The sequence below is a fragment of the Nicotiana tabacum genome, chromosome 17 (assembly GCF_000715075.1).
Source record: "Nicotiana tabacum cultivar K326 chromosome 17, ASM71507v2, whole genome shotgun sequence".
Taxonomy (NCBI): domain Eukaryota; kingdom Viridiplantae; phylum Streptophyta; class Magnoliopsida; order Solanales; family Solanaceae; genus Nicotiana; species Nicotiana tabacum.
In genome coordinates this window covers 133,408,799-133,429,779 of record NC_134096.1, presented here as the reverse complement: position 1 = coordinate 133,429,779, position 20,981 = coordinate 133,408,799, and the positions used below count along the sequence as shown (strand labels likewise).

Sequence of the window (20,981 nt, the reverse complement as noted above, 5' to 3'; positions counted from 1 at the left end):
TTTGAGAACACCCTGGCACCATGTAGTTGATCAAATAGGTCATCAATACATGGAAATGGATACATGTTCTTCACTGTTACCTTCTTCAACTGGAAGTAATCAATACACATCCGCATAGAACTATCCTTTTTCTTTACAAATAAGACAGGAGCACCCCAAGGCAATAGATTGGGCCGAACAAAACCCTTATCAAGCAGCTCCTATAACTGCACTTTTAATTCCTTCAATTCTGCTGGGGCCATACGATATGGCGGAATAGAAATGGGATGAGTGCCCGGTAACAAATCAATGCCAAAGTCAATATCCCTGTCGGGTGGCATACCCGAAAGATCCGCTGGAAATACATCTAGAAAATACCTTACTATCGGAATTGACTCCACATTAGGGGTATCCACACTAACACCTCTCACATAGGCCAGATACACATCACACCCCTTCTCAAACATTCGTTGAGCCTTAAGAAATGAAACAACCCTGCTAGGAACATAATCTAAGGTACCTCTCCACTCTAGTCGTGGTAAACCTGGCATAGCCAACGTCACCATCTTAGCGTAACAATCAAGGATAGAGTGATTGGGCGAAAACCAGTCCATGCCCAAAATAATATCAAAATCCACTATACCGAGCAATAATAAATTAGCTCTGGTCTCAAAACCACTGATAACAATCAAACACGACTGATACACGCGATCAACAATAATAGAATCACCCACAGGTGTAGATACATAAATAGAAGAACTCAAAGGTTCACGGGATACGCCCAAATACGGGGCAAAATAAGATGAAACATAAGAATAAGTGGAGCTTGGATCAAATAAGACTGATGCATCCCTATGACAGACCGGAACAATACCTGTGATAACAGAATCGGATGCAACTGCCTCTGTCCTAGCAGGCAGGCATAATATCTAGCCTGGCCTCCCCCTCTAGGGCAACCTCTACATGTCCGACCTCCACCTCTAGCTGGCTGTGCAGGCGGAGTGCCAACTGGTGTAGTAATCATGGCCTGAGAAGCCTGAGGGCCATGTGGAATATATGGGGCCTGCGAAATCCTTGGAGGTGCACCCCTCCTAAGTCTGGAGCAATCCCTCATTATATGACGAGTGTCACCACACTCGAAACAAGCCCTCGGAGGACGTGGTTGCTGGGACTGGCTTCGGCCTGATCGGCTGGACTGACCGCTGAAAGCATCTCGTACATGAAGTACAGTAGACACTATGGTGCATAATAGGGAACCTGAGGTCTGAGAGTAGTCAGAATACCGCTAGAAACTGGAAGTGCTAAATGAATAGGACAGACCACTTAGCCTCTACCATGATGGGCTACAGCTGGGGCACGAGAACTGTTATACGTGTCAGAATCTTGAGGTCTCTTAGCTTCCCTCTTTTCTCTCTCCCGGATCCGTATACCCTCCAATCTCCTAGCAATTGACACCACCTACTGGTATGCGATGTCCATCTCCAACTCTAGGGCCATACTAAATCTGATACTAGGGTGGAGTCCCTCAATAAATCGACAAACACGCTTTATGACAGTTGCAACCAGGGCAGGTGCATGACTGGATAAATCACTTAACCGGAATGCATACTCTGATACTGTCATAGAGCCCTGGCGCAACTGCTCAAACTCCGCACGCCATGCATTTCTAAGACTCTAAGGAACATACTCCCTGAAGAGCATATCTGAAAACTGAGTCCAAGTGAGTGAAGTTGCCTCAACCAGACTATCCAACTCGTATGTGCGCCACCATAAATAGGCCGCTCCTCTAAGCTGGAATGTCGTAAAAGAAACCCCACTAGTCTCTGAAATACCCATAGTACGGAGGATACGGTGTCACTCCTCAAGAAAACTCTAGGAATCCTCTGACGCCAAGCCACTGAAGGTATGAGGGTGGTACTTTTTGTACCTTTCGAGCCTGAGCTGCTCCCCCTCAGAAACTGTTGCCCTAACCTCGGGCCGAACTGGGACAACTGGCTGCACTGGTATAACCTCTGGGACATGGTCAACCTGAGCCTGTGGCTCTAGGGTACGGGCGATGGGAATATGTGCTCCTCCCCCGGCCTGAGATGTGGCAGGAGCAAATGGAATCAACCCTGTCTGAGCTAGAGTGCCAAACATGCTCAAAAACTAGGCAAGAGTCTCCTGGAGTGCAGGGGTAGTAACAGGCGTCTCAGGTGCCTGATCTCCAACTGGAGCTACTGGTGGCTCCTCTGCAGTAGCTCGTGCAGGTGCTCTAGCTGCACTGCGTGGTCTTTCTCAGCCTCTGCCCCGGCCCCGGCCTCTTGCGGCTCCAATAGGGGGCACGGGTGTCTGATCATCAGATCCAGTTGTGCGTGTTCTCACCATCTGTGAGAAAATAGAAAGACAATGGTTTAGAATTTCGAAGTCAACAAATGCACACGATAAGGAATCAAAGAAATGGACATTTTCCTAATAGTTCCATAGCCTCCTAAAGATAAGTACAGACGTCTCCGTACCGATCTGCGAGACTCTACTAAACCTGCTTGTGACTCATAACACCTATGAACCTAGAGCTCTGATACCAACTTGTCACGACCCCAAATTCCCTCAGTAGGAGGTCGTGATGGCACCTAGTCTCTAAGACTAGGTAAGCCTAACAATTTTTACAGAATAACTGAATATAAATATGAAACTCAATCCTTAACAACTAAAATAAATAAGAACTGCAAATTAAATAATTACAACTCCCAAAACCCGGTAGAAATAAGTCGCAAGCTTCTAAGAATTTATTCTAATTGTCTCTATGCATCATAGTCTATGGAGAATAAGGAAAATAACATAATAAGGATAGATGGGGATTCCGAGATCAGCAAACGCTGGCAGATATACCTTGAAGTCTTTGCGTACTGACTAGCTCACTGATACCTAGTCTGGTGAAAGTACCTGGATCAACACAAAAAGATATGCAGAAGCATAGTATGAGTACACCATAGCGGTACCCAGTAAGTTCCAAGCCTAACCTCGGTAGAGTAGTGATGAGGTCAGGTCAGGGCCCTACTGGAAATAATAAAAAATAGGGCGAAAAGTTTAACGATATAATAATAAAAATGACAATGGAAGTGAATCAAGTAAGGAGCATGCCACAATTTAACTACACAGAATAATGGCAAATAATACCTCACGGAAGAAAAACAGAAATTTACATATTTAAGGAAAACACAAATTAACCAAAGGCAAGTACAACCATAGAGAAATATCAACAAGGGAACTCCCGAGGTACCGCCTCGGAATCTCAAATTATAAATAAATTCACAATAATTCTTTTCCACATTTAATTTTAAAGAAATTATTTTTTTCGAAATAGCATCCCGCGTTTTAGCCACTCTTATTACACCGCATGACTTCTGGTAGTTCCCCTACTAGCCATGCGTATCAAGCCTCCTTATCTCACCGCATGCGTTTCAACACCCAGACCTTATACCACCGCATGTGTATCAATATCACAATATATCACAATTTGCACCTCGAATGTCCAAATATCTCAACTTGCCAAAATAAATCAACAATAACATTATTTTCCACAATAAGGAGCTCACGGCTCAATCACTATGAATACAATTCTCAACAAAATATTTGGGAGTAAATAACTTGACAAAATAATATTTTGCAAATTTAACACTTTACCTCAATACCAAATTTTAAATGTCAAGTACTTCATATTAATAATAATTCGATTAAGAAATTCAACCTTCAAATAACGAGCACAGAATAAAAGAAACAAAGCTTCAACTAAACAGGTAAAGCAATTAGCAGGAAAAAGGTAAGGCAAATTTAAAATATATAAGTAGACCAATGATGATGAGTATAACAGGATAAAAATAATTTAATTAATATGTAACAGAGACGTACACAATTTAAAGATATAATCTTCCATATTTTAGCCCATGTATACACTCGTCACCTCGCGTACACGACTTTCAACACATCACGATTATCATATCAATACCAATCCTAAGGGGAATTTCCCCCACACAAGGTTAGACAAGTCACTTACCTCAAACCGTATAATTGTTTACTCCGCTAGCCTTTGCCTCACAAATTGGCCTCCGAAAGCCTCGTATCTAGTCACAATTATTTCGATTCAGTCAACACAATTTATTGGAATTAATTCCATATGAAAATACTAATTTTCCAATAAAATCCAAAATTTAACTCAAAAATCGCCAGTGAGGCCCACATCCTGGAACACGATAAAAGTTATGAAATATGAATGCACATTCAACCACGATTCCAACTATACCAAAATTACTAAATTCCGATAACAATTCGACCCTCAAATCTTCAAATCTAACCAAGAGCATTTTCAAATTTTTCAACTTAAACCACCAATTAAATGTTAAAAACTACCATAGATTCAGGTACTTTAACCAAAATTGAGTTAAGAACACTTACCCCCATGTTTTCCTTGAAATATCGCCTGAAAAGCGCCTCACTCGAGCTATTAAAATCCAAAAATTAGTAAAAATGGCCAACCCCTGAATTATATGTTCTGTCCAGGTATTTTCGCATTTGCGGACCAATTGTCGCTTCTACGGAGTCACATTTGTGACCGCATTTCCGCTTCTGCGAAGAAGCACTGGAAACCTCCCTTCGCACCTGCGGACAATGGTCGGCTTCTGCGCAACCGCGGGTGCGACCTCGTCTCCCGCTTCTGCGCTTCTCTCGCATCTGCGGTTCATTGCATCGCAGAAGCGCCTTCGCTTCTACGGAGCTTGTTCCATTTTTGCGACTCCAACTGGGCAGCCCTTTGTACGCTTCTGTGAGCCACAGCTTGCTCGTGCGTGTCCACACCTGCGGTCAGTCCGTCCGCAGGTGCGATGACACCAGAAGCTGCAAATTTCAGAATTTGCCTAAGTCCAAAAATTGATCCGATTTCGATCCGAATCACACTCGGGGTACTCGGGACCCCGTCCGAATATACCAACAAGTATCGTAACATAACACGGACCTACTCGGGGTTTCAAATTACATCATACAACATCGAAATTATGAATTGCACCTCGAATCGCACTTACGAGTTTTCAAGTTTCAAATTTACAAAACTCGTGCCGAAACATATTAAATCAAGTCCGATTGATCTCAAATTTTGCACACAAGTCATAAATGACATAACATACCTATTCAAATTTTCAGAATTGGATTCCGACCCCGATATCAAAAAGTCAACTTCCCGATCAAACTTTCAAACTTTCAATTTATTATTTTTGCCATTTCAAGCCTAATTTAACTACGAACTTTCGAATAATTTTGGGGACATACTCCTAAGTCCAAAATTACCATATGTGTCACGCCCAAAACTCGGGGAGCGCGAACGGCGCTCAACCGAGTAAATCCGACTGAGCAAGCCTGTTAGATTTCATTCTATCCAAATTTATCCATGAATAAAGAGGAGATATACTCCATTAATCAAACTTTCAAAAGATTTCATTAACAACTCTCATTTCATTCTCATTAGTAGCTTCATTCATAATTTTTAAAATATTATGAGTTTATAGAATTAATGAAAAACAAGATTTCCAAATACCAACATTTCTAGTTCAATTCCCAACATCAACCAAAACCCACAACCTGTCTACGGAGCCTCTAAGTACAATAGAAGAGTAATATGGAAATACCGGCAACAAGACCCCGGCTATACCTCAAAACACAGTACATGAGAAACAAAAGATACATGACCCCGAAATGAAGTGGGGCTCACCAAATCAGCTGAAAGAGTGCACTGCGATCACTGATCAATGTCGCCTGTTATAGAACCACCTGCATCCATTAAAGATGCAGCGCCCCCGGCAAAAGGGACGTTAGTACCGTCGAATAGCACTGGTATGTATAGCTAAAAGTCCTCTTCAAAAATATAATACCCATATAAGAAAGGCAGCACATAGAAACACCAAGTCACCATCCAAAATATTCAAATGTTCAGTTAAAAACATAATAATTTTCAAAATACAAACTTCATTTACAATTTTTGGTTGGGAGATAATTAGCACCGATATACCACTGTCTTTGTTAGCACGGAGTCCGATTACGCCCGATCGGCTAAGCCATATCCCCACGAACAATGTGGTTTGACATGTGATGCGAAAGAAAGTTGTTACCAAGAGTAGTACCACCATATGCGCAATATGGCGTCTGGTCTCCACCCAATCATCTAGGCCGCCTTCCCACATATGCCGTATGGGTTGACTTTTCCAATCCATAAAGGTTCCAATTTCATCCCAATTAAGGAAAATAATATCACAATTTCCCAAAGGATCCAATTTCATCCCAAATAAGGGGAATAATCACAATCCACCCCTACACCGACACGTGTAGTTTCAGGTGTGGGTCTTATGACCCACCCTTCCTCGATTTTGCTAATGATGCTCCCAAAAACATTTTTGATTTGATTTTCACATAAAGGTAACATAAATACAATTGTACTCACCTCAACATCTTTCACTTTGTATAAATTCTCATTAGTATTTCCAGTCAATCATAACAACAACATTCCCTTGGCTCATTTTGTCATTCACAAGATTGTTTATTCTTGGCACGGTGGCCGTATTTCATATTCCACATTTTTACCTCTTTCAATTTCAAAGATTACCATCAAATATCAATATATAGAATATTCTAAAAATCACAACTTTAAGTTCATTAGAAATGAACAATTTAAGCACAATAGAATTCTTTCCGACAAATGGAATAAAATAATTGGCAATTGATGCACAAAATACATAATTTCCACTCACGAATATGTAAGAATGCAAAATACATACTCACAAATCATAGTATTTGTTAAAACAGACACATATGGCATGACTTGAGTAGAAAAACTTTTAGGCAATTCTATTTTCGAAGTCATTTTAAAATAGTTGAGTGGAGGCTCATTTTCATATTCTTTATCACATCATCTCACTTCATTGGCACCATTGGCTACATGTATAACTTTCACTCTTGGCATGTTGGCCACGCTTTATATCCCCAATTCACTTATTTCACTTCCAACCATCTTGATAGATTATCAACAATAAGACATTTCCAATCAAGACTTTAGGTACACATATGAGCAATTAAGAGTCTTAAGCATATTGAGATTTTCTCATGCGATTTGGCATACTAGCTTTCATTTGAAATACGATTCAAAGCCACAACATTTTTAATATGCAACCCATACTTTGAAACTCACGGGAACATTATGGAATTCAATTCTAAGAGAGAAAGTTTAGCCAACATACCTTGATGGAGCTCTTTAGTGATATTAAAACCACAAACTACTCTTACAACTTCAATCTACATCAACATAATTCAATTGGACCAATATTAGTAAATATTTCCAGGCTTTTGGTCATTTTGGCATTTTATTAAACATCTAGAGTGAATAGCATTCAACTACCTCTAGTAATGGTGTTTCTTCCTCCAACAATACCTCCTTACCACCAACAAGAGATACTACAACATCTTTTGTCCACTAACTACCTTCTTAGCACCATTATAATCATCAATGAACTCACATCTACCAAATCTTACCAATTAACTCATTACAAAATCTCTACCACACCCAATAATCTAGTTTAAGTATTTATGACTTCCAATCACCATCTCATAAGTGCTAGTACTTATTCCTTGCTCATTTATTCACTAACAATCCATGCATGTAGGTTTAAGGGTGAAAGATTACCTCTTGTAGACCAAATCTTGAAATTCAATTTTTGGGGTGTTCTTGAGATTTTGAAGAAATCCTATGGAATCCAATACTTTGTTGTAACTAGTGATTGAGAAGTGAAATCATCATAAAAACACACTTAAAAACTCACCTTAGATGTGTATTTGAAGCCTTGGCCGGATGGGTGGTGGAGAGAAATCTCTAGTCTTGAAGAAATGACTTAGCCCCTCTCTCTACCCGTCCTTGGGGTTATTTAATGGGCTTCTATGTGTGCGGCTGCGCCCCTGGGCAAGTGGCCTCGCATCTAGCCGCGCACCTGAGGCAGAAACTCTCAAATATGCGTGGTCGCGCATCTAGGTGCGCATATGACATAGGTCCAGTAAAATGGCCATAACTTTCTCTATACATATCCAAATGATGAGAGGTTTAATGCGTTGGAAACTAGACTCAAAGGAATTTAATTTGATAGGTATATAACAACATAAGTCATTATATTTAGGGTGTTCTATTCATTTGAAGTCAGGTCTTGTGCCAATTGAAATATCCTTTCGACTTAATGTGTCCAACTTGTTCCACACAAGTTCTTTGCCATTCCCAAAACTCCTTAGTATGTTCCAACACACCTTAAACATATATTATTAATTCAACATGATGTTGCTCTATCCCATAGGTCTCCTTTTATTCCCAAATACCATTGGCGCACTTTAAAATCTTAAATCATTAGAAATTTTTTACGGGGCTTTACATTCTCCCCCACTTAGGATCATTCGTCCTCGAATGAGGAGTAGAGTCCTTCCCTAAACACTTAACATAACTCGACTCTTCTTTCAAACATTTCAATCCCCCAAATTTGACTAACTCCAAAACTTTTAAGAAATTTCGGCAGAGTCTCCCCTGTAATCGGGCCTAACCACCTGCTAGAGAATCACCAAAACCACCCTAATAACATATCCATAACTCAACAAAGCATCACAATGTATTTCAACAACACTAATCTGAAAATTAAGGTCATTACATTAACAGAAGTGGTATCTAGACATGAGTTGCACATATTTAAATCATAACATATAACAAGTACCCTTTTGAATCACAACCATTTAGTTATACAAGCATGTGAGAATACTTCCTTTACTTTAACAGAGGCAGATCTCAATTTCCGGACTTATCTAACAGGGATGCCAACTAGGTACCTCTTATAAGCAAATTACCCATTAACTTTACCTTGAATATTTTCAACTGGAACGATAGGCAAAGGACTTCCAACAACCTTCTGGAACCTAGATACATGATGCATCGGGTGCATGGAGGACAACGATGGGAAAACATCATACTCATAGTTTGACCTATTTCCTTCAATACTCCATAAGGCCTAATGTGACTACACGTACTTTACCTTCCTTAACAATTCACCCAATATATTCATAGAGAAAATCTTGAGAATAACCCGTTCACTTTCTTCAACTCTAAATCCCTACACCAAACACCCAAATTAAACATTTGGCAACCTCCAACAATTACTCTAAGATGTGCTAGCATAAATATGACCATAAAATTTCCTATCCAATATATTTGATCAAGGTATGATTCTTCTTCTTTGACATGTTTGAACCTTCAACACCCATAGGTTACTATAAAGAGGAACAACGATGTTCGAGATCGGGCTGGAATATTTTCAAGAATCCATCAATGTGCTGAGCAGGGCATTTCAGGAGGTTATATCCTAAGAGACATGAAGATTACTACCAATAGTGTTGACATGGTTAATCATTGTGATGACATCATTGATTCGACAAAATGAGGCATAGAGTTGCCTCGTAGGCATTGATAATGTAGGGACCATGTTCATGATTCTGAGATTTAAAAGAAATGAGTCATTTAGACATGTGACATATGGGAGGCATAGTCGGGAGGATAAAGACATTAGCGTCAGTTATTCTTGAAAGTCTAAGAGTCATGAAAATGACATCAACTATTGTTTCATTCCATATGTGCCTTGTTCGGCAATAGTAGGCCTCAAAGAGAAATAGCCAAGTACATGACACCAATCGCCTCTTGGAATGTAGGGAAAATCAGTTTAATTCTAGATGAGAATATTCTAGCACCTTGAATGTGATATGGGTTTCAAAATACATGAAGTTGCATTATGCTCTTAACAGTAACTAGCACAAGGAATCTATGCCACAAGCCTACGAGGATGAAAAAGAAGTTGAACACTTGTGAGATTATTATCATTCTGACAGCTTAACCCCTTTCCGATAGTTGATCCTATATGAGAGAACTAGAGATGCGACAAACTTGTCTTTCAAATCAATATACTCATGATATGTGCCAAAATCTAGAAGCAACTAATTTCAACCTTTCACGAGTGAAACCACATAGCCGGGACATCTAAATATTTGGGATGAAATCATGTATTGGTTAGAGAAAATGAATACTTTTCTATGAGATAGACATGTTTCTTCCATAATAACTCTCAGGTTGCAATACCAGGCCACTTCATGGAAGACTACAATACTAGGTACAAAGTGAGCTACTTAGTGTAAGACGATTTAGGTTAACATGAAAGTCATACTGAGATGGGAAAATAACAGGATCTTCCTGTGACGAATTTGTGATAAATCTCAAATTTTCTCAGAAACTTTATGCGGACAAATGGCCCCCTTTCAATTGACAGGTACACATATGATAGGTTCTGAGATATGCTCTTATGTTACTAGACAGTGGAAAGGTTCCATGATAATACTCACAAAGGAGTAGGGTGACTGTTCAGGCCATATGAGCCACATACACTGGAGAGAGAAAGAGTGGCTTAAGAAGGATCTCAACACTAGGCTACCTTACATTGGATATGATACCACATAGGAAAATATTACGATGGTTCATGCATAGGCACAACTGAGAATATGTTATTCATTCGAATCAAAAGGTTCTGTAAGAAATTCATCAGGTATATTCCCTTGTTGAGAAGTTAGGAAAGCAAGTGGGAAGTATTAATCCTAGAGTTATAACTCAATTTAAGGACATAATTATCAATTACTCAAGAGGTTGTAAACAAGAGAATCTGTGATAGAATGGATTCACGAATAATGTGTCTCGTTCAAAGAGTAGATACAGAGAACGGCTCATAAAGTTATACCGGTTCTATCCCAACTTCCATAGTAACATAAGGAGTGACATATGACAAAGTGGAACCGGGATCAATAAGAGCATACACATCATGAGATTGGACAGTCAATATACCTGCAACCACATCTAGAGAAGCCTCAAACTTTTGAAGCCTCCTCATAGCATAAAACCTGTTGGGCCCTACCGAGCTCTGAATACCATCCCTAGCTGCTCCACGCCCTGTGGGCGGTATAATGCCTCTAGCTGGGGGAGGCGCTGTGGATGCAGTAGCTACAAAACTGGCTGGTTGGGCCCTACCCCTTCCCATGCTCTGGAGAGACACATAACAATCTCTTTGAAAGTGACATGTCATACCACACTTGTAACATACATAGGTACTATAGTGACGTTCTCCCGGATGACATCTCTCATACTTCACACAACGGGGATGAGGTCCGCTAAACTCACTCGTCCCACTGACCTGATAATTACCCTTTTTACATACATTATAAGCATCCCCCTTATCCTTCCTCCAAGCTTCCAATGCGGGAGTAACTAACCCCGTATCGGTTTGTTGTGTGGGCCTTTGGAATTTCCCAAACCTGCCACCCCTAACATGCTGCGGAGCATACTCACCACATGACGCCAAATGTTCTTTCTCGCACATCGGGCAAACCGGGATGGGTGTATCCCAACCTAGGGCATTTGTTCTTCTTGTGCCCCGCTATTTCCACAACTGTAACATATTTCAAGGGTCATCCAACATGTTCCCAAGTGTCGCTTGCTGCAAATCACACAGCCTGGTTCATTAGCACCAACAACCCTCTTTCATTTCTTAGATTCTCTCACCACGCGATCCGGTGGTGCGGTGACATTAGTAGGAATAGGGACACTTCCCTTAGCAACAAGTTCTTCCAATCCCTCCACGGCTCGACGCATTCTCCCAACGAACTCTTGTGTAATCTCCCCCAGATTCAATGGCGCGGTCATTCCCTCCTCACTGTTTCGAACTCGTGGATTACTCATCTGAAAGAAAATGAGACATAACGAGGAACTTAGCTCCCTACCTTGGGCTCTATCGCACGATCTTAGAATATCAAAGAAGTAAGAAATTCCTAAACGTCCGAGTAGCCTCCTCATTATAGATGTGGTCGAAAACACACCGATAAGAAGGACTCTACTAGACACGGCTCCGAAACATCCTAGGACACTTTATAACCTTAGGCTCTGATACCAAGTTTGTCACGCCCCAAACTCGGGGAGCGTGACCGGCGCTCAACCGAGTAAACCCGACTGAGCAAGCCTATTAGATTTCATTATACCCAAATTCATCCATGAATAAAGAGGAGATATACTCCATTAATCAAACTTTCAAAAGATTTCATTAACAGCCCTCATTTCATTCCCATTAGCAGCTTCATTCATAATTTCCAAAATATTACGAGTTTATAGAATTAATGAAAAGCATGATTTCCAAATACCAACATTTCTAGTTCAATTTCCAACATCAACCACAACCCACAACTTGTCTACGGAGCCTCTAAGTACAATAGAAGAGTAATATGGAAATACCGGCAACAAGACCCCGGCTATACCTCAAAACACAGTACATGAGAAAAAAAAAAGATACATGACTTCGAAATGAAGTGGGGCTCACCAAATCAGTTGAAAGAGTGTACTGCGATCATTGATCAATGCTGCCTATTGTAGAACCACCTGCATCCATTAAAGATGCAGCGCCCCCGACAAAAGGGACGTTAGTACCGTCGAATAGCACTGGTATGTATAGCTAAAAGTTCTCTTCCAAAATAAAATACCCACATAAGAAAATGCAACACATAGAAACACCCAGTCACCATCCACAATATCCAAATATCCAGTGAAAAACATAATAATTTTCAAAATATGAACTTCATTTACAATTTTTGGTTGGAAGATCATTAGCACCGATATACCACCGTCTTTATTAGCACGGAGTTCGATCACGCCGGATCGGCTAGGCCATCTACCCACAAACAATGTGGTTTGACATGTGATGCGAAAGAAAGTTGTTACCAAGAGTAGTACCACCATATGCACAATATGGCGTCTGATCTCCACCCGATCAGCTAGGCCGCCTTCCCACATATGCCGTGTGGGTTGACTTTTCCAATCCATAAAGGTTCCAGTTTCATCCTAATTAAGGGGAATAATATCACAATTTCCCAAAGGATCCAATTTCATCCCAAATAAGGGGAATAATCACAATCCACCCCTACACCGGCACGTGTATTTTCAGGTGTGGGCCTTATGACCCACCCTTCCTTGATTTTGCTAATGATGCTCCCAAAAACATTTTTGATTTGATTTACAAAGGTAAAATAAATACAATTGTACTCACCTCAACATCTTTCACTTTGTATAAATTCTCATTTGTATTTCCAATCACTCACAATAACAACATTCCCTTGGCTCATTTGGCCATTCACAAGATTTTTTATTCCTGGCACGGTGGCCATATTTCATATTCCACATTTTCGCATCTTTCAATTTCAAAGATCACCATCAAATATCAATATATAGAATATTATGGAAATGACAACTTTAAGTTCATTAGAAATGAACAATTTAAGCACAATAGATTTCTTTCCGACAAATGGAGTAAAATAATTGGCAATTGATGCACAAAATACACAATTTCCACTCACGAATATGTAAGAATGCAAAATACATACTCACAAATCATAGTATTTATTAAAACAGACACATATGGCATGACTTGAGTAGAAAAACTTTTAGGCAATTTTATTTTCGAAGTCATTTTAAAACAGTTGAGTGGAGGCTCATTTCGTATTCTTTATCACATCATCTCACTTCATTGGCACCATTGGCCACAAGTATAACTTTCACTCTTGGCACGTTGGCCACGCTTTATATCCCCAATTCACTTATTTCACTTCCAACCATCTTGATAGATTATCAACAATAAGACATTTCCAATCAAGACTTTAGGTACACATATGAGCAATTAAGAGTCTTAAGCATATTGAGATTTTCTCATGCGATTTGGCATACTAGCTTTCATTTGAAATAGGATTCAAAGCCACAACATTTTTAATACGCAACCTATACTTTGAAACTCACGGGAACATTATGGAATTCGATTCTAAGAGAGAAAGTTTAGCCAACATACCTTGATGGAGCTCTTTAGCGATATTAAAACCACAAACTACTCTTACAACTTCAATCTATATCAACATAATTCAATTGGACCAATATTAGTAAATATTTCCAGGTTTTTGGTCATTTTGGCATTTTATCAAACACCTAGAGTGCATAGCATTCAACTACCTCTAGTAATGGTGTTTCTTCCTCCAACAATACCTCCTTACCACCAACAAGAGATACTACAACATATTTTGTCCACTAACTACCTTCTTAGCACCATTATAATCATCAATGAACTCACACCTACCAAATCTTACCAATTAACTCATTACAAAATCTCTACCACACCCAATAATCTAGTTTAAGTATTTATAGCTTCCAATCACCATCTCATAAGTGCTAGTACTTATTCCTTGCTTATTTATTCACTAACAATCCATGCATGTAGGTTTAAGGGTGAAAGATTACCTCTTGTAGACCAAATCTTGAAAGTCAATTTTTGGGGTGTTCGTGAGATTTTGAAGAAATCCTATGGAATCCAATACTTTGTTGTAACTAGTGATTGAGAAGTGAAATCATCATAAAAACACACTTAAAAACTCACCTTAGATGTGTATTTGAAGCCTTGGCCGGATGGGTGGTGGAGAGAAAGCTCTAGTCTTGAAGAAATGACTTAGCCCCTCTCTCTACCCATCCTTGGGGTTATTTAATGGGCTTCTACGTACGCGGCCGTGCCCCTGGGCAAGTGGCCTCGCATCTAGCCGCGCACCTGAGGCAGAAACTCTCAAATATGCGCGGTCGCGCATCTGGGAGCGCATATGACACAGGTCCAGTAAAATGGCCATAACTCTCTCTATACATATCCAAATGATGAAAGGTTTAATGCGTTGGAAAATAGACTCAAAGGGATTTAATTTGATAGGTATATCATCACCTAAGTCATTATATTGAGGGAGTTCTATTCATTTGAAGTCGGGTCTTGTGCTAATTGAAACATCCTTTCCACTTAATGTGTCCAACTTGTTTCACACAAGTTCTTGCCATTCCCAAAACTCCTTAGTATATTCCAACACACCTTAAATATACATTATCAATTCAACATGATGTTGCTCTATCCCATAGGTCTCCTTTAATACTCAAATACGTTATTCCCAAATACCGTTGGCGCGCTTTAAAATCTTAAATCATTAGAAATTATTTATGGGGCCTTACAATATGGATCCATTGGAATCATCAATACTCTATTCCGGGGTCGTTTACACATAAGTCAACATCCGGTCAACTTTTTCAACTTAAGCCTCTAACTTAAGAACTATGTGTCCCATTTCACTCTGAATCCTAAAACCAAACACCCCGAAAAGTTACAACACCACGATATAGCATTGAGGAAACAAAATTTAGGGGATCGGGGTTAAAATATTCGTAACGACCGGCTGGGTCGTTACATTAACTGAAGTTAGCCAGAAGGGTTTTGACCTTAATGTTGAGATTACAAAGGCTACATATACGATTGAACAAACTCAGCATCGTCAAGGCTTCTCTACACCCAAGGACGAAGGTTCCAAGGGTGATGGTGATTGACTTACTCCTAGTGAAGTCGATGTTCAAACCTCTTCTTCTCAAGTTAATCCTTTTTCTCCCGTGGATGATGCTCCCTAGTTCTTCCCTTCCTAACTTTTCGTTGAAAGTGTTTGTTTTCTGGGTTTTTGTTGGAATTCTCTTGTGTTTTTGGATAATTTTTGGAAGATTTACCACCCTTATTTTTGGGGTGATGATATAAATATCTTTTTTTAATTTTGCTGCATATTATGCTTTCTGCTCTTTGATTTTTTGAGCTTATTCTTGCACTTAAAATGCTTTAGTACACAGTGACTTCAATATGCAGGGGTTTTTATAAAAGAGGGACCTTTTATAATAACAACACTGATGAAGATGGCGCCTCATATTCATATTAGTGCAAAGATATGAAACAAGAAGTAATTTAAGAAAGTTTTATAGCAGGTTTACAAATTCAGGTATCCTCCCGCGACTAAATTTATGGCATTAACCTAGAAGCTCGTGGGAATATCTTGCATCCTTTTTGCGAGTTTGAACACCTTTGAAAATTTCTGAAAATTTTTCTTCAAGGGTTTCTTCAAGGCTGAACTATGCTCTTGGTATACATCTTATTTCCTTGTGTAACCTTCTATATGCATAGTCCCCAAGTGTTGGAGCATTGAAGCATGAAATCTCGAACACTGGATCAACTCCTTTCTTTTAGTCCTTTTTCTGAAAAGGGAAATACATACGGGACTCGGAGATAATCTTTTAGATGATGACTGCATAACCATTTTTCCATCAGAAAAGTTGTAACCTAGACAGGGATTACTTCAGTATTCTGCGTGCCTTTCGGGTCTAATATCATCATTTGGTGCAGGTGAGCTTTTTTCCTATCATTTAAAATGGTTAGTAAAATCCAAATGAACAAAATAAAATCGAACTTGCGTGATACTTGACTGTGGGTACTAACTTCATTTAGAAGTAATACTTCTTCAAATGGACTGCATTCCAATGCAATGGTAACACCTGCCATCCATGGTTTCCAACTCGTACACTTATTTTTCCAGCTAACCCTATATGGGTCTTCCCAATTTGGACTTAACTTCCCTGCGTTTAATGCTTTTGTTGACCGGAATACTTTTTTGAGGACGAAGTATCCAATCTTGAAGTACCTCAAGTTAGATTTTCTGTTATAGTATCGTTCAAGCATCTGCTTTTAAGCTGCCATCTGAATTAGTGTTGCTTCCCTCCTTTCTTCTGCCAAATCCAAATTTACTCGTAGCTCTTCCTCATTCATTGCTTTAATGGTATGTATGTACATGTGGTATGTGTGTACCTCATGCTTGGTTCGCCTATCTCTACCAGAATTAAAGCTTCCATTACGTACACAAGTGAAAATGGGGTCTCGCCTGTACTAGTTTTCGTCGTTGTTCGGTAAGCCTATAGCACACCTGGTAGAACTTCTGGCCATTTGCCTTTTGATTCTTCCAATCGCTTTTTTAAGTTGTTGATGATAACCTTATTTGTCAACTCAGCTTGTCCGTTAGCCACTGGGTAATAAGGTGCATAATTGATTCGTTTAATCTGCCAACTTTGGAAGAAATCAGTGACTTTCGCACCTATGAATTGTGGGCCATTTTCACAGATGATCTCCTTTGGAACTCCAAATTGACATATAATATTTCTCCAAATAAAATCTATAACTTCCTTTTCTCGCACATGTTTAAAGGCACCTGCTTCTACCCATTTGAGAAATAATCCATGAGAATTAACAAGAATCGTACCTTTCCCTTAACTTGAGGCAAAGACCCTACGATGTCCATCCCCTATTTCATGAAGGGCTATGGTGATATGACTAAATGCAATAATTCCGCCGATCGATGTATATTATTGGCATATCGTTGGCATTTATCGTACCTGCTACAACGTTTTCTGCTTCTTCTTCCATTTTTGGCATATAATATCCGGCCTTTATTAATGTCTTCACCAACGATCTTTCCCCTTCATGATTTCCACAATGCCCCTCATGTACTTATCTCATTACATATTCCGTTTGTGACAAGGTACCATGCTAAAGGTCCACAAAATATTTTACGATATAAATTTTCGTGAATTAAGCAATATTGAGCAGCTTTCAACCGTAGCAATTGGGATTTTTTTTTATCCTCATGCAAGATACCATACTGCAAAAAGTTCACAAATTCGTTTCTCCAATACCAATTTAAATTATTGAAATTTACCTTACTCTTGGTTTAGTCGAGTGCTGAATGAATTATTGAATTATTTAAATTATTGAAATTTACCACAACAGCATTTTCTGCATTTGTTGCATCAGCAACAGACGCGAGATTTGCCAGCGTCGTCTGCTTTTACATTTTTCTCTTTAGGTATTTGCACAACTTTCCATGTATGAAATTGTCTAAGTAATTCTCGTACCTTTTCGAGGTATTGCTGCATTTGTGTCTCTCTTGCCACGTAAGTCCCCTGCATTTGATTGACTACCAGCTGCGAGTCACTTTTGATCACAATTTGTTTAATACCAAGCTCTCGTGCTAGTTCCAAACCTGCAATCACAACTTCAATACTCTGCCTCATTGTTACTAATTGGGTAATATTTTATTGCTTGTCTTATGACTTCTCCCGGGGGTGGAATTAGAACAATACCCAAACCTGCTCTTTTAACATTTGAAGAACCATTAGTAAATAGGGTCCAAGTTCCCAGATTAGCTCTGGTAAATACTTGTAGCTCTTTTTCTGCTTCAGGAACTAGGTTCGGACTAAAATATGCTAATACATGTGATTTTATTGTAGTTCTAGGCTGATATATAATATCATATTCACTGAGTTTTATTTCCCATTAGCTAATCTATCTGATAATTCATGTTTATGCAATATGTTTCTTAGTGGGAAAATAGTTATAACAGAAATAGGATAAAATTGAAAGTAAGGTCGTAACTTTCTCGATGCCATAATTAAAGTTAAAGCAAGTTTTTCTAGATGATGATACTGTGTCTCAGCATCTAGTAATGACTTACTAACATAGTAAATTGGAGATTGTTTACCTTTATCTTCACGTACCAATATCGCACTTACCGCTACTTCTGACACAGCGAGATAAATGAGCAACCTTTCTCCGTCTTTTGGTTTTGCTAACAGAGGTGGATTTGATAGATACATCTTTAAGTCCTTCAGAGCTTGTTGACACTCGTCAGTCCACTCAAACTGATTTTGCTTTCTCAACACTGAAAAAAATTTAAGACTTTTTTCTGACGACTTTGATATAAACCTCCCCAGAGCTGTTATTCTGCCCGTTAATCTTTGTACTTCTTTCTTGCTCGTGAGTATATCTGGTATTTCTTCAATATCTTTGATCTGTGCAGGATTTACTTCAGTACCTCTGTTAGAAATAAGAAAACCTAAAAATTTACCTGAAGCCACGCCAAAAGTGCACTTTTCCGGGTTTAACTTCATGTTATACTCGCGAAAAATTTCAAAGATCTCAGACAAATGTTGAAAATGATCCCCCGCCTGTGTTGACTTGACCAGCATATCGTCTATGTAGACTTCCATAGTTTTTCCCAGGTGTTCTTGAAATATTTTGGTCATCAATCTCTGATATGTGGCTGCAGCATTTTTCAAGCCAAACGGCATGACTTTGTAGCAGTAAGTCCCCCTGTATGTGATAAACGAAGTTTTCTCCTCATATAGATGATCCATTTTTATCTGGTTGTAACTAGAATATGCATCTAAAAAACTTAAAAGCTCACGACCTGCGGTAGAATCAATTAATTGATCTATATGTGGTAAAAGAAATGAACCTTTAGGACAAACCTTATTTAAATCAGTATAATCTACACAGACTTGCCATTTTCCATTCTTTTTTGGAACCACAATAGTATTAGCTAACCAATCAGGGTATTTTACCTCTCGTATTGAACCAATTTTCAAAAGTTTTTATACTTCATCCTGGATCACTTGATTTTTGAAGGCCCCTTGCTTCCTTTTTATTTGCTTGACAGGTGGGTGTAATGGATCCTCATTTAGCTTATGAGTCATCACCTTTGGTAGTATACCTGTCATATCTGAATACGACCATGCAAAGCAATTTACGTTAGCATGTAAAAATTCAATTAACTTACCTTTCATTTCTGGCCTCAAATTTGCTCCGATGTAAACTTTTCTGTCTGGCCAGTGGACAAATAGTATTACAACTTTGAGCTCCTCCGTGGTTGTTTTAATGATCTCATTTTTCTCTGGCTTTTGAATCACATCAGGTCTTGAGTCAACATCAGTCTGCCTTTGTGTGTTTTCAGTTTAAGCATGAACAATAGTGTCCTCAACTGAACTCTTTAATTGTTATTTCGCATATGCATCGTTGGTTGTTGTGTTTGCAATCACTACTGAATTAATACTTCGTGAAGCCCGTTGATTTCCCCGGATTTGCTTGATTCCCCACTGTGAAGGGAATTTGAGAACTTGATGCAACGTGGATGAGACAACATCCATATCATGAATCAATGGTCTTTCCAAGATTATATTATAGGCCATGTCCGCGTCTATTACTTGGAACTTCATATCTGTGATGACTCTTTCTGCAAATGTGGCCAGTATAACTTCCCCTTTGGTAAGAATGCTTGAATTATCAAATCTAGATAAAGACCGTGCCTTTAGTATGACCTTATCATTAGCTTGCATTTAATTTACCACCCTCAGTAAAATGATGTTCACTGAGCTACCTGGGCCAATCAAAACTCATTTTACATTAGTTCATGTACAAGTAAAGATATTACATGTGCATCGTTGTGAGGAATCATCAAGTCGTCCGCGTCTTCATCGTCAAACGTTATACTGTCACCATCCAAGCTTGGCGAACTCACTTTCCGTTAGTGACAGTAACTTTTGATGTCTTTTTTATGGCTGTGTATGTCACTCTATTGACCTCATCTCCTCTGGCTATGACGTTGATTGTTCTCTTTGGTGATGGAGGCTTGGGGGGGGTATTGTTTGTTCTTCATGTATGATTGTCTCCCTTTCTCACTGAACAGATCAGTAAGATAACCTTGCTTCAATAAATGTTCAACCTCTCCTTGTAAAAGCCTGCAATCTTCTGTTCTATGGCCATGATCATTATGAAACTCGCACCAGAAATCCGGGTTCCTTTTATTTGGATCTGATCTCATTTCTTTCGGCTATCGCACCTTATCTCCCATCCCTCTTAGAACAACCGCCAGTTAAGAGGTGCTAATGTTAAATTTATAATCCCCTATTCTTGCTTGAGTATCAGAATCATTGCTTTGGGCATCCTGCTCCTTTTTGAACCTGGATGAAGAACTTGCGTCTTTTTGCCTTGGTCTTGAATCAAATCGTGCATTCTCTTGTTTAGATCGAGAATCTCGCCCCGCGGGTCCCATGTAAGGCTCGTACCTATTTTAACCGGACCTTCTCTCTGATTTTGAGCGTCTCAAACCTGGTCTTTCGTCAACCCTTGACTGTGCAACCGTATCTTCTTCTATCCGCATCTTCG

General features: G+C 39.3%; 1 protein-coding gene across 1 annotated transcript; it reads right to left on the bottom strand.

Annotated features, from left to right (window-relative positions):
* Nucleotides 1-19,411: 19,411 nt before the first annotated feature.
* Nucleotides 19,412-20,152, bottom strand: LOC142172121 (uncharacterized). Its single transcript, XM_075235897.1, has 3 exons — nucleotides 19,859-20,152; nucleotides 19,597-19,750; nucleotides 19,412-19,539 (listed from the first exon to the last, which is right to left on the bottom strand). Exons 1-3 carry the CDS (start codon nucleotides 20,150-20,152, stop codon nucleotides 19,412-19,414), a joined length of 576 nt encoding a protein of 191 aa, XP_075091998.1.
* Between the last annotated feature and the right edge of the window lie 829 nt (nucleotides 20,153-20,981).